Raw genomic sequence first — 19,355 nt, forward strand, 5'->3', positions numbered from 1 at the left:
GCCCCATCACTCCATCAGGGGATGCATGGCTCCACCAGAGGATGCACAAGCCATCAGAGGATGCACGAGCCACCCCAATTCAGCCCCACCGCTCCCCCAGAGGATGCACAAGCCACCCAACACCACCCCGAGACCCCCAGCCCCACCTCGAGCTCCCCACCTGGGTGCCGAGGGCCGGCGCCGTCCCCTGGGCTCAGCCCACCTCTCCTACGCCCCCGCGAAGCAGTAGGTGCCGTAGGTCCGCTGCTCCTTGCTGGGGAAGCCGAAGCTCCGCACGCCGGGCTCGGGCAGCCCCCCGCAGCGCTGCCGGGGGGTGGTGATGGGGTACCGCACGCTGCCGTCCGCCAGCCACCCCCCGTCGCAGCGATCCAGCCCGGAAAACTTCCAGGCGGCGTAGAGCTGCCCCACTTTGGCCATGGCGGCCCCGTGGTTGCGGCACGCCTGCCCGGCCTCCTTGAAGCTCAGGTGGCCCCGGATGAAGTAGACCTCGCCTAGGGACACATGGGGACATGGAGGGTGAGCGGGCACCGGACCCAGGAGGGGCCCCCGGTGGGCTCCGTGCCCGGGGACGGGGGACGCCGGCGGCACCTTGCAGCGCCGAGGTGAAGCAGAAGGCGTCGAAGCGGTCCCGCTGCTTGTCCCTGGCCCCGTAGGTGCGGACGCCGGGCAGGAGGAGGCGGCCGCCGCACGGCTCGCGGGAGTTGATGATGGGGTAGTGCACGGTGCCGTCGAGGACCCAGCCCGCGTTGCACCAGTCCAAGCCCTCCGTCCAGGCTGCGGGGCGAGCGGAGGGAGGACAAAATGAGGGACGGGGCTGTGCTGCCCCCGGGGACTTCAGCATCACCACTGCCATGCAGCTCTTCCCTCCTCCACGGCCCAGCAGGGCGTGTTTTGGGGGCAGGAAGGGTTTTTTTGGGTCCCCCCGCAGCAGCAGGGCAGTACCTTTGTAGAGCTGCTGGTAGGTGGCCAGCCGGGCGTCCTGCTGCTCGCACGCACGCTTGGCCTCGTGGTAGTTGAACTTGTAGCGCCCGTTGCTGGGCTGGTAGGGGAAGACGACGCCTGGGGGGGACAGGGACAGGGATGGAGGGGGACGGAGATGCTCTCCCCGAGGGGGTTTTGGCTCGTTCCCCCTGAGAACCTGGTGCTGAGGAGGGCAAGGGGCATTGCAAAGGGGGGGCACGGTGGGGACCCGCAGCCTCCTCTCCCTGCCGGGAGGCAGCCGAGGCTCACCCTCGAGGTGCAGCGTGAGCGAGACGCTCTCGTCCTCCAGCCCGTTGACCAGCTGGCAGCGGTAGCGCCCCTCGTCCTCCAAGGCCACGTCCGTGATGGTGAGCGAGGCGTCGTAGCGGTGGCTGTGCCGCAGGCGCACCCGGGGGCTGAGGGGCCCGTAGTTCTTGTGGTACAGCCCGTTGGTGATGATGATGACGCTCTCCCCGTAGTTGGCTGGCTCCACCTTGCTCCACTTCACCCGGTAGTTGCGGGGCAGGGCGCGGAGGACGCAGGGCAGCGTGGCGGTGGCACCGCGCTGCGTGTGCACCGCGCCGTGCAGGGGCTCCAGCAGGTACTGCAGGCGCGGGGCGGCTGCGGGGAGCCGGGCACCGGCTCAGAGCACCTCCACGGCCCCAAACATCTCCCCACCGCCCTCATCAGCACCCCCAGCTGGTTTCCAGCACCCATCCTGGCTCAGCGCAGCTCAGCCCCCAGCACCGTTCCCAAGCAGCAGTTCCCTGTGCCCCCCGTCCCCGTCCCCGCTCCATACCCGGGCTCCCCGTGGGCCGCTGGAAGATGCTGGAGGCTGGGGACGCTGCCAGGAGCCAGAGGGAGCTGAGCAGGAGAAGCCGGAGCATCTTTGGAGCTGGGGGCAGGAGGGTGCCCGGGGGGAGTGATGAGCTCAGGGACGTGCAGCGGGACGGCCCCCGGCCTTGCTGGGGACCAGAGGACGCGGTGGGGACATCCGCAGCCATCATCTCAATGCTTGCCCTGCGAAGGGGACATCTCCACGTGGGATGCACGCGGCACTGAGCCGGGCAGGATCGGACCCCCCCCAATGCCACCCTGCCCTCGGTCCCTGCCACCTCTTACCGTCCCCAGGGGAGCCGCCGTGGCCATCCACCCCTCCAGCGCCCAGCGCCCGCGTCCCGGCTCCGTCACAGCCGCCCCGACATGGCACCGAGGGCTCCGGGAAGCTCAAACCTGCACTGTGGTGCTGCCGGGAAGAGGGGACGCGGGGGTGCAAGGGTGGCCTTGGGTGCTCCCAGCTGGCCCCTGCCCTCCCCGTGGGCCAGCGCTGCTGTCACCGTCACCGTCACCGTCCGTGGGCTGGCAGCGTCCCGGCAGCCCTGAGGCCCCGTGGCCCCTTCGTGCCTGCTTCCATGGCTGTGCCCTCGCTCCCTGCCCCGTCCCCGTCTCTTCCCGCTTTCTTCTCTCTTTTTTCTTTTCTTTTTTTTTCCCCAAACACCTCCCCGAGGAACGCACGGGGAGGAGGAAGCACAATTTCCCATTGTGAGCATCTTTCTCTTTATTGTTCTGCTGGGCAAAAACACAGCGCTCCCGGCTAACAAGCGTGCTTTTATTCGCAGGCCACAGAGCCGGGGAATTCAGGGAAAAATGTCAGCACCACGCAGGGCTCCGCAGCCCCTGGTGCGGGCAGAGACCCCCTGGGCACCAGTTCCCCCCAGGGACGCTGCTCCTTGCCACACAGATTAAATTCCTGCCCCCCACATCAAGTTCCCAGCTCACCGATGCCATCCTGCGGGGCTCCCGTGGGGGGGTCCCTCCTGCCACCCCCCCAGCCTCACCCAAAGCCACCCAAGAGGCTCCCCTGCTGTCACCTTGGGGCCGGGAACGAAGTAGGGGCGCACAATGGGGCTGTGTGCTGGGCCCCCCCTTATCAGCTCCCTCCCTCCGGGTCCATCTCCAGGGGAGGACGAAGCTCGTGGCAAACGAAGCGCGAGACAAGCGGCCGTCTGTCCCCGGAGGACACAGCGCTCCCGGTCTCACACGGTGCAGAAAACAACCCTCTTGGGGGGGATCAGCACCGCGTGCCCCCTCCCTGGCTCGCTGTAACCCCCTCGGAGCTGCCTGAATGAGCAGCCCCCCACGTACCCCCCCTGCAGCTCAAGCCATTCAATGATTTTTACGAGCCAAAGGGGGGACAGAAAAGCGCAAAGAAAGGCAAAAACAACGGGGGACAGCCCGGCACGCTCCTCTCCGGGCTGCTGTGGGCTTCATGCCATGTGCGTGGCTGCCAAAACAGACCCTAAAACCCCCCCGGCAGCACCTGGCTGAGGTTTGGGGCCGGCTGCTTCTTCCCAGAGCCGCGGCACCACGAAGGGGCTGTGTCAGTGCTCGCATTTTCCCAGCAGCTGCGCCCAGCGGCCCCGCCACCACCGCAGCCCCAGCCCTGAGTCATTCCCCGTGTGGGGACCCCGGCCCGGCTCTGGGTCCCCGAAGTCCCAGCTTGGCACGGCAAGGAGTCACCACAGCCGCTTCCCAAACGCGGGCTGCAACGCGCTTGTTTGGCTCCTTTCTCTTCCTCTTCCTTTTTGGGGTTTGCACTCCGGGCGCACAACAAACACGTCCCGGCAGCGGCAGCCAACGGAAAGCCGAGTGAAGGAGAGCAAAACAAACAAAACCCTCGCCTTCCAGCTGGCCTGGCTGGGAGGGGATCCCCCCTCCTTTGCCGACAGCAGCCTCCGGCCCCTCTCCTCGCCCTTGTTTGCCTCCGTCCTTCCGGGGCGCGGGCAGGAGCCGGCGGCCCCGCAGGCAGGGTTTGCAGGCAGCTGCCCGCACGCTGCCGGCCCGATCCGGGGTTCGCCGCCCCCCGGCATGGCCGAGGGCGCTGCTGCTGCCACGAGGCTCCGGCTAGCCGGGCTGTGCTTCTTCCTCCAGCTCCTCACCATCGTCCTCTTCGCCGCCTTTGTCCGGTACGGCCCCGAGAGCGGCCCCGGCCTCTGCTCCCCGCAGTCCAACTGCAGCCGGAGAGACCCCGAGCCCGGGTCGGGGTACCCCCGTGAGTACGCCATCCCCGAGGGGCGCAGGGGCCGGCTCTGCCCATTCCCCTGGGTGCTGCTGGATGTCGACGTGCTCGGCACAGGCTCAGCTCTGAACCGGACCCTAAAGGGGAGCAGGGGGCACGTGGGGCTCACTGGGGTGCTCCCCGGGGAGGGCTGGTGGTTGGGAGGTGCATGTGCTGCCCGGCACAAGTCCCCAGGTGAGCTGAGGATGGGCAAGCCCTCAGCACAGACGGCTGGTGTGGGACGCACGTGTTGGCGGCCCCAGTCGTGCCCCCAGCCCCTGATGGGAAGCCCAGGAGCTGCTCCCAGCGCTTGGGGGGGGGCTTCAAAACCACCCGCAGGGTTCGTAGCACCGAGGGAACTGTGCCAAGCCCCTGCCACAGGGTGTTTGTCTTTCCAGGGGCTGATCCTGACCGTACCCCTCAGCCATCACGGAGGGCTCAGCACCCTGCACAGACCCTTTGGGGCAGCGCCGGGGCCAGGCGGGTGATTCAAACTCACCCGGGACCAGCCCTTTGCCCCGGCGCGGGCGGCAGCCGGCCGGTTCGCCCGGTTTCGCCGAGTAACCGCACCCGGCGCTGAGTCACCGGTCCCCGTGGGGCGGGCATGGCACCGGGCCCAGAAGGACGCATCCCCCAAGGGAGACACGGGTCCCCACTCCTGGGTTTTGCTGCCAGCTGTGGGGTGACACCCCTGGGTGTTTGCGCTTCGGGTCCCCTCGTCCCCCTGAGGTCTCCAGGGGCAGCAGGGGGGTCCCCAGCCGTGGCTGGCACCTCTGGCCACCTTCATGCCTGTGTCACCCACCCTGGGAAGCTTCCAGGCTGTGGGGCACCCCACGTGGGGTTTGTGGAGGCTGCTATCTGCGTGGGGCTGACGCACGTGGGGTGAGCCGGAGCCGCAGGAGGCGCACGTCGGGCAGGGACAGCTGTACGCTCGTGGTCCCCTCCGGAAACCTCCAAGGGCGGTGACACATCCACCGTGGGCGCTGGGACACGTAGGAGGGAAAGGCTGAAGGCTCCAGCACCCCAAAACCTGTTTGAACCCTAAAAGGTGGCCGAGCAGGCTGGGCGAGCATCGCTACCACCCACGGAGAGGACCCCGTGCATGCCCTCCGTGTCCCAAACCCCCCTTGTGCCTCTCCCCGCCAGGTTTCCGTGATGCCCACCTCCAGGCTCTCCTCGGCTTCGGGTTCCTGCTGGCTTTCCTCGGCCGCTACGGGCCGGGCAGCGTGGCCACCAGCCTCCTCGTTGTGGCCTTCGCCGTGCAGTGGGCCCTCTTGGCCCAGGGGCTTTTCTACTTCTCCCTGAAGGGCAAGATTTACGTGGGCGCTCAGAGGTAAGGCAGGGAAGGGTGCCGCCGCCAGGACGGTGCCGATACCGGCTCCATCCCTTGCACGCTGGCTCCCTCCTCTGTAAAACTCACCACTGTGCTCTGGAGGATGGGGAGGCCAAGCAGGACCAGGCTTGCGAGCCGTCAGCCAGCTTTTAGGGGGCGCGGTGGCCCTGCCTGCCTCAAGCCACGCCGTCCCCTTGGCGCCAACGCTGCAAGAAGCCGGCCGCCTGCTCGGCCTGCAGGAGCAGCGGGATGCAGGGTGCAGGATTTGGGATGTACGGGTCAGGATGCAGGGTTTGGGATATAGGGGTCAGGACGCAGGATTTGGGATGTAGGGGTCAGGACGCAGGATTTGGGATGTAGGGGTTCGGATGCAGGATTTGGGATATAGGGGTCAGGACGCAGGATTTGGGATGTAGGGGTCATGATGCAGGATTTGGGATACAGGGGTTGGGATGTAGGATTTGGGATATAGGGGTCGGGACGCAGGACTCAGGCTCACCTCCAGCCCTTCCTCCGGTGCCTGCACTCGCAGCCAGCAGCGCCGGATCCGGCCCCACGCCTTTCCTCTCCTTCCCAGCATGGTCAGTGCCGACTTCTGCACCGCCGCCGTCCTCATCTCGTCCGGAGCCATTCTGGGCAGGGTAAACCCCATCCAGATGCTGCTGATGACCCTGCTGGAGGTCCCCCTCTTCGCCTGCAATGAATTCATCCTGCTCAGCCTCATGGGGGTGAGTCGCCCCTCCAAAACCAGGGTGGCCGTGGGCCTCCTGTCATCAAGACCTGCCTTATCCATCGGGACCGATCCTGTACCCTGTCCATGTTTTCTGCACCCACCAGATAAGCGACAGTGGGGGCTCCCTGACCGTCCACACCTTCGGAGCTTATTTCGGCTTGATGGTTTCGCGAGCCCTGCGCCAGCCCCGCGCGGATGAGCAGGAAGAGCAGCAGGACGCGGGGCGCCAGCCCGATGTCTTCGCTGTGCTCGGTATGGAGCTCGAGCCCGGCAGCACCAGGGTCACGGGGCCGGTGGTGGGAGGACCAGCACCGGAGCTAGGATGGGGCAACCTGAGGCCACCAAACCTCTGAGGACAGAGGGCCTCCACCTCCTTGGGAACGGGGGAAAAAGCTTTTTCTCCTGCCCAACGTGATCCTCCTACACTGCCAAATGGGGCCTCGGTCCCTTTTTGCGTCCCCTGGCAAGAGCGAGAAGAGTTTTTCCTTGGAGGGAGCGGCCTCGGTGCCAAAACCTGCCTGGCCCCCTTCCCCGCAGGGACCCTCTACCTGTGGATCTTCTGGCCCAGCTTCGCCTCGGCCACCACGGCGCAGGACAGTGCCGAGCCCTGGGCAGTGCTGAACGTCTACTTCTCGCTGGCAGCGAGCACCCTGGCCGCCTTCGTCCTCTCGCCCATCCTCTACGAGGAAGGCACGCTGCAGATGGTAGGTCCGCTCCTGAGCTGAACCCAAACCCCTGTCCCGTCCCGTGGGGCACATAAAGGGGCAAGGGGATGCTGTTAGGCTCCCTCGGCTTTGTTAAGACCCAGCTTGAGCCCTGCAGCAGCCCAAATCCCAGCCCAAAGGTGACGTTCTCCACGGGAACAGTGCCCTGACCGTGTCCTCCACCAGGCCCAGATCCAGGATGCTGCCCTGGTCGGCGTGGCGGTGATGGGGATGGCCGGGGAGATGCTGCTCACCCCCTTCGGGGCCCTCGTGGCGGGGTTTCTGGCCAGCCACCTCTCCCTGCTGGGCTCCAGGTTCCTCTCGGTGAGTCCCCCCCTGACACCAAGGACGTGGGGATGCGGGGGACCCCCTCTGGGTGCGCCGGGGGGGCTGCATCAGCTCCAAAACGAGCAGCAGCGCAGCCTCCCTGGGCGAGCATCCCCCCTCACCTCCTCTCCGTGCTCCCCCCCAGACCATCCTGCGCTCCAGGCTGAAAATCCAGGACACGTGCGGGGTCCACAACGTCCACGGGCTGCCGGGGGTCCTGGGCGCCTTGGTGGGGACGCTGCTGGCGGGGCTGGCCACTGCCGACGCTTACGGCGGCAGGTGAGAAGAGCCAGAATTTGGGGTGGGGGGCGCTGCCCCACGACCCCCCGAGCTGGGGGCTTCTCCAGCCACGAGCAGAGCCCCCCCCACTTCTCCACCCTCAGGCTGGAGCGCGTGTTCCCGCTGGTGGCCCAGGGCAGCCGCACGGCCAGCGGCCAGGCGTGGTGGCAGCTCTGCGCCCTGCCCGTCACCCTAATCCTCGCCGCCCTCGGGGGCGGCCTCACGGGTGAGTTTCGCCTCCCGGAGCCCCTGCCCCGGGATCCCCCCCCCCCCCACGCGTGTCCGCGGCCGTGCGGACCCCCGGCAGCCGCTAGGTGGCAGGGGAAGCCCGGGGAGCGAGGCGAGACCCCCGCGCTCAGGGCGCCCCCGGCCGGCTCCGGCCGTCCCCAGGAGCCCTCCTGGGAACCAGGGTGCTGAGGTCGGCCCCGAAGAGCCCGGAGATGGAAAGCAAGGTCCTGAGGGAGGTAAAGAGGGGGGGGGGGGGGGGGGGGGGGGGTGGTAGAAGTGGGTTTGGGGGGGTTGGGACCCTCCCTGCGGGTTTACTGGGGGAGACCCTGTGGGTTTGTTGGGGTGGGGACCCTCGCTGGGGGTTTATTGGGGGGGGACCCTGGGGGTTTGTTGGGGTGGGGACCCTCGCTGGGGGTTTAGTGGGGGGGATCCTCGGGGTTTGTTGGGGTGGGGACCCTCGCTGGGGGTTTACTGGGGGAGACCCTGGGGGTTTGTTGGGGTGGGGACCCTCCCTGGGGGTTTATTGGGGGGGGACCCTGGGGGTTTGTTGGGGTGGGGACCCTCCCTGGGGGTTTAGTGGGGGGGATCCTCGGGGTTTGTTGGGGTGGGGACCCTCCCTGGGGGTTTAGTGGGGGGGATCCTCGGGGTTTGTTGGGGTGGGGACCCTCCCTGGGGTCTTACTGGGGGGGGACCCTGGGGGTTTGTTGGGGTGGGGACCCTCCCTGGGGGTTTATTGGGGGGGGATCCTGGGGGTTTGTTGGGGTGGGGACCCTCCCTGGGGTCTTATTGGGGGGGGGGGAGCCTATGGGTTTATTGGGGTGGGGACCCTCCCTGGGGGTTTACTGAGGGGGGACCCTAGGGGTTTATTGGGGTGGCGACCCTCCCTGGGGGTTTATTGGAGGGAGGGCTCTGTGGGATTATTGTGGGGGACCTTGAGGGTTTATTGGGGTGGGGACCCTCCCGGGGTGTTTATTTGTGGGGACCCTGTAGGTTTATTGGGGTGCGGACCCTCTCTGTGGGTTTACTGGGGGGGACCCTGCAGGTTTATTGGAGTGGGGACCCTCCCTGGGGGTTAATTGGGGGGGAGCCTATGGGTTTATTGGGGTTGGGACCCTCCCTAGGGGTTTATTGAGGGGATTCTGGGGGTTTATTGGTGTGGGGACCCTCCATGGGGGTTTATTGGGGTGGGGACCCTGTGGGTTTATTGGGGTGGGGACCCTCCCTCTTCCCAGGGTGGGAGGCAGCTCCGTTAAAGCCCTCCCCAAAATCCACATCCCTCGCCACATCTCCACATCGCTGCAGGTGCCCGAGGACGGACGTGACCCTGGGGCGAGCGACGAGGAGCTGGGTGGCAGCACCCTCGCCTGACGGCCCCAACGCCACGGTGAGGTCCTGCGGCACCGGGCTCGATGCCTCCAGCAGCAACTCCAGCGCTGGGCGGTGTGGGCATCCCCAAATCCCCGGCCCAGGCAGCCGGGCTCGTCCCCCCGTGGGACCAGCACCCGGTCCCTAAGGCTGGGGAGCAGCGGGATGCGTGGCGAGGAGATGCTGCAGCGGTTCGGGGGAGGAAGGCACGGCCCAGCTCGCTCCGGGGATGCGACACGGACCCAGACCTTGCTCAGATTTGCATGAGAGGTGTCGCTCCCGTGCCTCAGTTTCCCCACCCGCTGCTCTCTGAGACGTGGGGAAGAGAGGAGAGCTACGGGAGGGCTCTTCTCTTTAGGGGAAGGGGTGTACCTAGGTAAAAGGCAAGCAGCAGAGACTTTTTCTATGGACTCTTTTGAACACCACAATTAAAATACCTTACCTTTCGTAACTTCAGGGTTTCCCCGTGAATTCACGCATTGGCTTTGCTGGCGGATTTGCCTCCAGGTTTCTTTCCAGGGAGGAAAGCAAGGCCCCCAGGTGCCCCCCCACACCCTATACGGCGATGCTGTGGGGCCCCAGTCGGGCCCTGTGGGTTTTGCACCTTGCTCTGATCCTCGCCCGCAAGGGGGGATCCTCCAGAGCTTCACCACCAGAGGGTGCGATGGCCCCGGTGAGCCCAGGGTGACACCAGGGTCCCCAGCACAGAGGTGGCCCCTGCCTCCCCCTTCCCACCCTGCACCTCACACGGGGGCTGTGGCTGAGCAGAAGCCCCCCAAACCAGGAAAGCATCACCCCTTTGAGAGAGGGATGCTCCCGCGGCCAAATCCTCATCCGATCTGGGGAGCTCGGGGGGGGGGGGGCCGTGGTGGCCACGTCGGGGTCCCCCACGGGGGGGGTGCCTGGGGGGCCTCATCCTGCCGGCAGCTGCCAGAGGCTTTCACACCTCTGGTGCTCGCCAGGTGGGGCCCCGTGGGCGCAGGTGCCCCCCGGTGCCGGTGCTGTCCCCTGGGGGGGGGGCAGCTCCATTCCACCCAGGGCTGGCACCTGGGTGGGGGGCAGCGGGAGGTGGGGTGACACCGGTGGGAGACGGGGCTCTGCGCCCTGCTGCCCACCCGACACGGTCACGTGCGGCACCGCCGTCTGTTAACTCCTGCCGCTCTTGGAGCACCTGAAGCGATTGCATCAAAGGTGGAAGGAAAGGAATCGTCTCACAGCAGAAGTTCCCAGCTTTGGGCTTTGACGCGCGTCAAACCCCGCTTGAACCTTCCGGGGGGGGTTCGGTCGTTCCTTACAGAAAACCCGGTGAAACCGAGACAGTTTCAGTGCTTCGGTGCCACTGAAATCCCACAAAAAAGCGCATGGCAATGGGACACGCGGCTCCGTCCCCGCTGCCACCACGGCCACTGGGGGGCTTCTGCTGCCCTCGCTCCACGCAGAGACCCCAGCCCTACTCTGTTCACTGGGGGGACGAATCCCACGGCCAGGACCCCCCCGGCACGCACGGGGACGCGGGATGGAGAAGCAGCAGCGGGGCAGGGCTCTGGCCAGCAGCCCCCAGCCCCTTCCCACCCCACCTTCCCACCCCTCCTCTCTTTCCCAGGCAGCCCCTTGCCCCTTTTTCATCCCCTCCCGGCACGTTTCAAAAGCAACCCACTGCGAGGGGAAGAAAAGCCCCTCCAGTGAGATCATTGCGAGACCCCTGATGCAGAGGTCGGGCGTGAAGCCCACCTCCCTCCTCCTCCTCCTCCTCCTCCTCCCCTCACCCACCCTGGCCCCTCCGAGGGCTGTTACGTTTGGTAATCGATTAGGGAGCCCCGCACCCTCCCCACGGCCGGCTCGCACGCCGCCGCGCTCCCCGCAGGATTGTTTAAGCCGGGCGAGCGCGCCGAGAGCTCGCCCGCGCGGCGGCGAGGGTCGGGTGGGACGGCGAGAGCCTGAAAGGTTTCGTCAGCGAACAAATTGCTTCTCTGTAGGGGCCGTTTTCTTCCCAAGTTGAACATAATGATGGCAGTTTGGCGAACAGATGGCGTGGCTGAGCGGATAATCCCGGAGCCCCGCTTCTGCGGGGAGAGGCAGCGCCGGCTCTTCCCGCGACACCGGGGGCCCGGGACGGGCGGTGATGTTGGGGTGACGGTCACATCCCCATGGGGCGCAGCCTCAGCTCCTCACCCTCATGCCTCTCCTGCCCCGAGGCTCCTCGTGCCTCAGTTTCCCCGCCTGGCAGGGCACGCTGTGCTCCGTGACCCCTCACAACCCGCAGCCCAGCCCAGGGGGATGCAGCACAGCCCAGGCGCAAAGGATGGGGCAGAAAAGCTGATTTTGCTATTTGCTATAGCCACGGGCTCATCTAACTCACGTCGCCCCCCCCTGCTCCCAGCCCTGTCCCCCGGGAGCCCCGACTGCACCAGCTCTCTCGCCCTCTCCCGCGGCAGCCCAGCTGCCAAGAGCCCTGCCTGAATCACCTCTTTTTTTTTCCTTTTTTTTTTTTTTTTGCTCAATCAGCTGCTCCGAGGGTGTTTCACACGGCGAGGCAATAACAACATTTCTCTGCTACAGCTGGGGAAACTAAGGCACACAAAGGGGTGCCCACGAGTGCATTGGAATTAGAGGCAGGACAAAGCCTGGGCTCCCGACGTGTCCTTACACATCGGTGGCCCCCGCCGCCTCCCCCCCTGGCCCAGCTGATGCCGTGTGCGGGTTGATAGAAAGCCAGCTAATCATCTTTCCCACCTTCCTTGGAGTGTGAATCGTTATCCGAGCGACACCTGTAAAGCTCCGTGTCAGACGGGGCTGGGGCACGCGCCTGATAATGGGCGCCATATGGGAGAGGGGAGGCTCGGGAGAGGAGCAGGGGCCCGAGCATCCCCGCTCCGAACAAAGAGCAGCGCCTGAGGGCTCCCTGCGGCCAAGTGGCATCACCGGTGCTGGCTTCGGGGCCTCGGCAACACCAGCGGCGCCGTGCCCGGGGAGAAGCCCTGGCAGCACCCCCGGTGCTTGACACCAGCACCCCAAAGCACCCCATGGCACCCCGGCACCACCCATGGGTGCAAATCCCCCTGGACCCCTGCATTATCTGGCGACAGGAGGACACGGCATGAACGGATCCTGACCCAGAGCCCCTCCAGTTTCCCTCCCTGACCCCAAGCCCGGGGGGGTAAAGCCCGGCCCCGCTGCCAAGCCACCCCCAGCAGGAGCACCCCTTTGACCCCTTGCAATTACGGAGCTCCATTTGCTCGTTGCCAGCAGCGTAACGAGCCCCCGGGTGCCAGCACCGGGGGCACAGCAATTAAAATCGCTGGTGCCACCGGGCGAACAATCGGCTCCTTCTTCCGCCAGGTCCCGAGAACGATAAAATAAAATCAAGAGGGAATAAAGGCCCCGGCAAAAAGCGGGAGTCAAGTCTATTTACAAGGCGAATATGAAGGGAAGGGCCGGGAACAAAGGTGTTATGTAAGGGACAGTCACTAAGGGGCTCTTTACCCACGCTAATTGCCACTTGCTCTGCGATACCCGTTTGTCGAAGCGGCTGCAGGTTCAAGCACCGCTTGTTCGCCGTGCTGCCTGGCACAATCGTGGCCCAAAGCCGCGGGGAGCCCCGCGGCGCCCCAAAAAGCCAGAGGGTAGTGGGGCAGGTACGGAGAGATGCTGCTGGGGGTGAAACAGGACCTGGCTCTGCTGGAGGAAGAAAAAAAAACTGGGACCCTGCATCGACGGGCGGAGAGGAGTGGGAAACCATCACGGGATGCTCGTGGGGAAGGGATGCAGGAATGGCTGTGAAAGGAGAACCGGAGAGGGTGAATGATGCCGGTGCTGGGGACGGATGATGCCGGTGCTGAGGACTGATGATGCTGGTGCTTAAGACAAATTTGCCAATTGCTCTGTCTGGAAATTGCCAAATGGCTTTGGTCAAATACGAGAGAGCAAAGGGCAGAGGCCAGCACAAAACTGGGGTCCTTGCCGTGCCCCTCAGCTGGCCCCTCTCTGCTCCCTGGGCACGGGGATGGCTGAGGTGCTGCCGGCTCTGCTCTGGCCGGGCTGCTGGGAGAGGGAGGAAGAGGAGGAGGCTGCATCCCTGGGAGCCCAGAGGTCAATTTTATTGACAAACGGCCTCTTGAATGGCGCGCAGGGAACAATGCCGGCCCTCAGCCTGGGTCAATTGGGGCTGTGTAAAGCAAGGGGCCGGCAGCAGTGGCCCCGGGGAAGCCCTCCAGGCGAGTGGCCTCTGCCACCGTGTTTGCGTAACCCCTGACCCCTCCTTTGGGGGTTTAATTGAAATCCCAGCTTGGTGACAAATTGGCATGACCAGTGGGCTGGAGGGTGGAAGCGATGCCGGGGAGCCCTCTCCCTGCTTCGGTGGAGCCCGGCACGCCGCAGCGGGCTGCCTCTTCCCCTGCTGGCACGGCCACGTGTGAAGCAGCTTCCCCTGCACCCAAGCCGAGCGTTTTACTCCTTTCCCCCCGTGTCACCGCCCGTGATGTGCTCGGGCAACCTCCCTGCTCCACAAGGAGCTCCTGAGGGCACTCAGCGTGGGCAGGAGCAGGCAGGCAGTGCCCGTAAAAGCAGGGATCCTTTGGGATGAGATCCCGAGGATCCTCCTTGGGCTGAGGTGCTCTGCTGCTTCCCCTGCTCTCCACGCCCTGCAAGAAGGGAATGGCCACAGCCCTTCACCGGTCTTGTGTGTGCAAGCAAAAGCTGCTTTTCAGAGCTAATACTAGACTCGAGCTTCCGAAAAATAAACCTAACCGAAGCCCCAAAGCAGTCCCTGCAGGCTGGGGATCGGGAAATGGCACCAAACTGAACGGGGCTGAAGTCGCCCCATTTCAGAAGCTCCTGGGAGAGAGGTGAGAAACGACAGATGCGCCCTTGCGATTGCAGAAATCTCACTTTCTGCAGGAATCAGACTGAAAACAGAGCAAAAAGCCCCCAGACCAGCCTCCTCGAGATCCCCATCCCTTTTACAGCGCATTAGCAGCATCGCAGCCATGCCGGTGACGCAGGGCTGTGCTAACGAAGGTGCTGCCCACCTGAGCTTTGATATTTTACACCAGGTAGGTCACCTATGATGGATCCCAGCTGCTCTCTGTAGGGGATGGAGGAGCGCTGGGTCCCCACTCGCGTGTGCAACCAGACCCCAAAGCGAGTGGGGCTGGAACCGGTTCCAGATCAAATCCGTGCGGTGCCCACGTGCTGCCGAGGCTCCTGCTGGCAGCTTCGCTGGCTCTGGTGACACGTCCCACGCCTGTCCTCGGAGCATCAACCCCGTTTTTACCATGCCAGGACTTTCATCTGATCTCCGTCCAACTCACACCAAATCACCTCAAAAACAAAGCGGCCCCGCTTTGAGGCTAAACCCCCAAATATCCCCACTGATGCCTGCTTTAGCTCCTGTACCCCATTTCAAAATCATTCCCAGGGATTTTTACATATCTCAAAATACTTCTAACTGCAGGTTCCATGTCTGTCATGTGTCGCTGATGAATACATTTCACTGCGATTATTGTTGGCATTATTGCTGTGAGACACGCACCCATCCCACCCTTAAATCAGACGCCCTGATGGCCGGGATGGAGCCTGGGCTCGTTTTCAGGGGACACAGCTATCGGGGATAACGAGAGTGGTCAGAGCAACCCCCTGCCCCCCAGTTCGATCTCAGACCAACTTGCAGGAGGCCTGGATTGCTGCTTTACAGAGGGAGAGGAGCACGACAGGAGGCAACCTGCTCCCAGGGTCCCCAAAAAAACAGGGACACCGCTGGGAACCAGACTTCGGGCCGGATCCTTGCCTCCACCACCTCCCCATGCACCTTTGGAGCTTGCTGCATTTCAAGGGAGAGAAAAGGGCTGCGGTTTTGTGTCGCTTAACCTCCGTCCCCACACGTCCCTGTGCGTAAACCTGGGATGGTTTCACCCCCCCCGCCATCCCCCGGCCACCCTCCTGCACACCCCGCCGTTCCCCGAGCAGCCTCCGGTTTCCCCCAGCTGAGGTTTGGAGGCTCCTTGCACGAACCCTTCGAGGCGTTTCACGCGGGGCTCGACAAGGCTCCCGCTCCCTCTGAGGGGTTCTCACGACAAGGGGCTTTCATCCAGCACACACCCCGCTCCCCACTGGCTCCCCGGCACCCCAAAGACCCCAAAACCTTCAGCCACCACCGAGAGGCCAAAGGAGCACCCAGGGGGGCCCTGGCCCAGCCCCATCTCCCGGTTCCCATCCTCATATTTATTCCCTTCCAGTCTCCCCGTGCCTTTCTCCTTTGGTGAGCGCTGGCCTCCTCTTCCCCGCTCCCCCAGGCCCCCCTCCGGCCCCGGCACCCCCCTTTCCCTGGGCTCTCTATAAACAAAAGCGCCTCAGTGTCTGCAGGAAGAAAAGTTGCATTATGCAAATGGGAAAAAGCGACCGGGAGATTTCTCACTCCGAGAACCCCCATTCCGGGCCTGCACCTCGGTTTCCATGGCATGGCCAAAGCCTGCTGGAGCCTGGTTTGCATACGGATGAGAGAGGAGATGAAATCAGCACGAAAGCCCATCGCTGACAGAACGCCATTGTTTAGCCTGTCTGATTTGGAGGCTAATGAAACGCCATTAAAAAAAAAAAAAAAGGGAGAAAGAAAGAAAGAGGGAAAAAAAAAAAAAAAAAAAAAAAAAAAAGCTGCTTTCATCCTGGCTTCGGTCAGCAGCGGGAGGGGGGGTTAAATATGACGACGGAAGGTTGCCTGCCCGACCGGGCTTGGGGTGAAGGTATTCGGGGAAGGAAATTCCCAGGATGCACTTCCCTGCGAGCCGGGGGATGCTGACGGGAGATGGTGCTGCGATGGTGCTGGGGGCAGTGCTGGGAACGCGCCGCTGGGACCAGCCCTGAGCATCCCCAGGGTGCAGCAGCGCCTGGCGTAAAAATCCCCAAACCCACTGCTGCTCAGCCACAAACCTTCCTGTCCTGCAGCATGGGTCTGGGCAGGGCATGGAGACACTCAGGAACACCCCACGCCTGGGCTGGGCTCTTCTGGTCGGGGGATTTTTGGCTACAGTGCCTAAAAAGCTGCAAATCCAAAGGCTGCAGCAGGAGAGGGTCAGCGAGCGAGCGTGGTGCAGCCGTGCCCATCCATGCCCCACGCACTGGAGGCGTTTTGTGCACCTCAAAGGACAGCACAACAAAGATGTAGGGACAGAAACACCCATGGGTGCTGCAAAACCACCCCTGGGGCTGCTCCCCATGCTCAGCCATGGGGGTCTGGGTGCCTCCGGGAGCATCCAAAGTTGGGAATGTGCCTGCTGCCTGGTAGCCCTTTGTCCCTTGCACCCCATCCTGCTGCCAGCAGCACGTTGTCCCCGTTGGGACAGAGAACAGCGCGATCGGCCCTGAAAGGGCTGATTTGCTTCCCCCGGCCCATTGAAATGCCGGAGACCAAAGCCTGTTCCCTCACGGCGCTCGGAAACCTGGCACCCTTTCCGCTTCGCCGCCCCGTGCCCCTCAGCCCAGGGCTCCTGCTGGGACTTTGCTGTCAACAGAGTTTTGTTTCCTTTCTGGGGCGGCACGGGGGGGACACAAGGACCTTGGAAGTGGCAGCTCCTTTGACACTGCTATTCTGCCGCGACCCCCCTGGCTGAATAAACAGCTCACAAAAAAATGGAGTTTACTGTATTTCCTCCTCAGGGGGAAAACACTGCATCTTGTTTCTAATTAATTTACCCAATTAACATTATCTTCATTGGGGCTGTATGCAAAGACCTCTCTGTGCTGGCCGGGACGGAAGAAAAAAGCAGGAATCAAACATATTCAGGCATCTCTCACCCCGACTGTAAAAGGGACATCGCAGAAGCACGCACGCTTCTCCGACCATCTCAGCCGAGGCAGCAACCACGGAAGCATCGCCTCCGCCTCCTCCTCCTCTGCTTCACCACGGGTGCAGGATGAGGCCACCTGCAGACTGGCCCCTTGGTGTTGGGAGCACCCAGAAATGAGCTGCTGGGGGTGCACCTAAGGATGCTGGGCTGGGTGAGGTGTGCGGCATGGGGGGACCAGGGGATAGATGCAGGGGGGCACCCAGAGAGATGTCCACACAGCCCCTAAATTCAAGGGTTGGCTTTCTGCCGCCGTCACCCATCGAGCTCTCGAGCCCGTGCTGCTCTGCACCTCCCCGGGAGCCAGTCCCGTGTTCAGACCCTGATTTTTCCTGGGGCTCGCCCAGGTCCTGGGCAGCCGCTGCTTCGCGAGGTCCAGGGCCCTTTGCACCTCCGCCCAGAGCCCTGCTCCGCTATTTTGTTCTTTTCCCTGCCAGATGCCAGCTCTCTTCAGCCTCTTTCTTCTCCCCACGCTTTGCTTTGCCGCATAGTTCCGGAAACCAGAAACAAAAGGAGAGGAAAGAAAATAGGCTGGATCTAGTGGGGGGGGGGGGGGAGAGGAGGAGGAGGAGGAGGAGGAGGAGGAGGAGGAGGGGGGAGTTTCCCTTCCGTTAAGCTTTTTGCAGCTCTCCCTGCCTCCCCATACGAGACACGATGTGGCACCTCACATGACAAGCGCTCGTGCCCACGTGTGCATCCACGTGATGGGGCGCCCGGCCGTGCCAGGCCGTGGGACGCAGCCTTTCCATGCCGGACCCCTGCTCCCACTGCTGTGTGCACCGCTGAAATGCACGTGTCGGGGAGAAGCAACCTCGGCTCGGGTGCTCGCAGGCCTCCGTGCCTTAGTTTGCGCAGTGGGATCCGTGCTTTCAGGGCAGAGGATGTGGACTTGGGGCCCGGCATCCAGAATGTCCCAAAAGCATCGTGAATCACAGCTGCACAGATCTGCCTCACATCTTCCCATCGTCTCCCCTTCAAACAGGGCTGCCAGCATGGGTTTAGGTGCCCTCATCATCAGAATCATCTGATTCATAGACATTTCTGACTTATAAAGGGAAATCCCCCATCCCAAGCTTCATAACCATTAGCCCGAATGGCCGGCAATCAGCCTATAATTCGTTTTCCTTGCCGAAATAAAGTCCCAGCATGGGGAAACGCCAGCTCCCCAGCAGCCTGCCCAAGCATTCCCACCACCCCTGATTTATGACAGCACTGAACCAACACACGATGAGCAGCTCCTGCTCTCAGGAGCACCGTCAGGAGGAGGAAGGGGCAGGAACCCCATGGGCGAGGAGGAGAGGGAAGGTCTCGTCGCCCGCCGCTCTGCTTCTTTTCAGGGGTCGGAACCGTGCCGCAGCCGGCACGAAGCCCACCCGAGCAAGGCAGGGTCTGGCTGGCTCCAGCCACTAGTAGGAGCTGCAAAGTGCGAGTCCGAGCAGCCAGAGCAGAGAAAAACGTGCCAGGCAGCGATGGCAGGAGGGAATGCACCCAGGCAGAAACGAGGGCTCCGCGGCTCCGGCAGCATTTTGCACGCTCGCATCTCCCAGGCCATGCTCCCTGCTGCAAGGCTGCAGCTGCCCTGGGCTGACGGAGGAAGAGCACCACGAGCGCAGGGTCCCACAACCAAGCCCTGTGTCCCCTTCCTGGGGACGAGAGATCGTGGAGCAGAGGGTGGTCAAACACGATGCAACCCTGCAAGGCGTTTCTGCAGCCCAGCTCCTGGGGGAGACCCCTCACAGACCTCCCCCTGCCTGCTGGACCAGGCAGAGGGGAGATGCTCCCACCACCAGGAACCCGCTATTAGCAGCAGGTGTTATGTCCACCCCGTTTCCAGCTGCTGCCAGGACTTTCCGTAATTCTCAGTGACCTCAATTTCACTTTAATTTCGCAAATCATTTTTTTGGGTTGTTGTTTTTCATTTTACTCTCTTTTTAATTTGTTGTTGTTTCCCTCTGAGCTGGAGTTTGTCATTTAATCAACTTAGACCCAGATAGCCCGGAGGGTGTTTGGGGAAGGGGGGTGGGGGGGAAGAATGAAAACGCTAATGTCACATCACCTCCCTAAAATGAGTTTTAATTGTAATCCTTTAATCCCTCTCAGATGGCCCTCTCTCCACTGATGTTTTTCATAATTATTCCTTGCCATTTTCCCATCGGTCTAAGGAGTGTCTTCAAGAGGGAGGGGGTGGAGAAAGGGCCCTTTTATAAAATAATAATAATGGGCCAAATTAAGACACAAAGAGGGAAATAACAAGGGGGCAAGGGCTGCAGAGACAGAATGGGGATTATTAATGCCTCCCCCCTCAGAAATTTCAGCGATGGTGCTCTCAGCCACCCCAATCAGTGGGCAATTGAGGCTTGTTTGCTCGAGTGGCTGCACCCTCCTACAATGACCCACATTTAGCCAAGTGGCTGCATTGACGGAGTACCAGGTGCGCGGGATTGGGAAACTGCCTCGAGGCAGCGTCTCGCCAGCCCGCGCCGCTCCGGGGCTGTTCCCACCTGCCTGAGCCATGGCTCGGGCCGAGGAA

The 19,355-nt window shown here is 63.3% G+C and overlaps 2 protein-coding genes across 2 annotated transcripts; one reads left to right on the forward strand and one right to left on the reverse strand.

The window, feature by feature from the left end:
- Positions 1–207: 207 nt before the first annotated feature.
- Positions 208–1,964, reverse strand: HAPLN2 (hyaluronan and proteoglycan link protein 2). Its single transcript, XM_035571119.1, has 5 exons — positions 1,760–1,964; positions 1,231–1,581; positions 943–1,059; positions 589–774; positions 208–491 (listed from the first exon to the last, which is right to left on the reverse strand). The coding sequence occupies exons 1-5, from the start codon at positions 1,962–1,964 to the stop codon at positions 208–210; spliced, it is 1,143 nt and encodes a 380-aa protein (XP_035427012.1).
- A 1,614-nt stretch (positions 1,965–3,578) lies between these two features.
- Positions 3,579–9,438, forward strand: RHBG (Rh family B glycoprotein). Its single transcript, XM_035571137.1, has 10 exons — positions 3,579–4,012; positions 5,165–5,351; positions 5,929–6,079; positions 6,189–6,336; positions 6,622–6,788; positions 6,975–7,112; positions 7,261–7,394; positions 7,499–7,620; positions 7,785–7,858; positions 8,925–9,438. The coding sequence occupies exons 1-10, from the start codon at positions 3,829–3,831 to the stop codon at positions 8,988–8,990; spliced, it is 1,371 nt and encodes a 456-aa protein (XP_035427030.1). The 5' UTR covers positions 3,579–3,828; the 3' UTR covers positions 8,991–9,438.
- Positions 9,439–19,355: the final 9,917 nt, after the last annotated feature.

Source organism: Cygnus atratus, chromosome 28 (assembly GCF_013377495.2).
Source record: "Cygnus atratus isolate AKBS03 ecotype Queensland, Australia chromosome 28, CAtr_DNAZoo_HiC_assembly, whole genome shotgun sequence".
NCBI lineage: Eukaryota > Metazoa > Chordata > Aves > Anseriformes > Anatidae > Cygnus > Cygnus atratus.

Excerpts from the sequence above, each read along its gene's own strand:
- HAPLN2 (XM_035571119.1), bottom strand. The coding sequence starts at position 1,964 with ATGGCTGCGGATGTCCCCACCGCGTCCTCTGGTCCCCAGCAAGGCCGG. Across the intron at positions 775-942 it reads CTACCAGCAGCTCTACAAAG|CCTGGACGGAGGGCTTGGAC; the intron begins GTACTGCCCTGC and ends CTCGCCCCGCAG. Across the intron at positions 492-588 it reads CTTCACCTCGGCGCTGCAAG|GCGAGGTCTACTTCATCCGG; the intron begins GTGCCGCCGGCG and ends ATGTGTCCCTAG.
- RHBG (XM_035571137.1), top strand. The coding sequence starts at position 3,829 with ATGGCCGAGGGCGCTGCTGCTGCCACGAGGCTCCGGCTAGCCGGGCTG. Across the intron at positions 6,337-6,621 it reads CGATGTCTTCGCTGTGCTCG|GGACCCTCTACCTGTGGATC; the intron begins GTATGGAGCTCG and ends CCTTCCCCGCAG. Across the intron at positions 7,113-7,260 it reads TGGGCTCCAGGTTCCTCTCG|ACCATCCTGCGCTCCAGGCT; the intron begins GTGAGTCCCCCC and ends GCTCCCCCCCAG.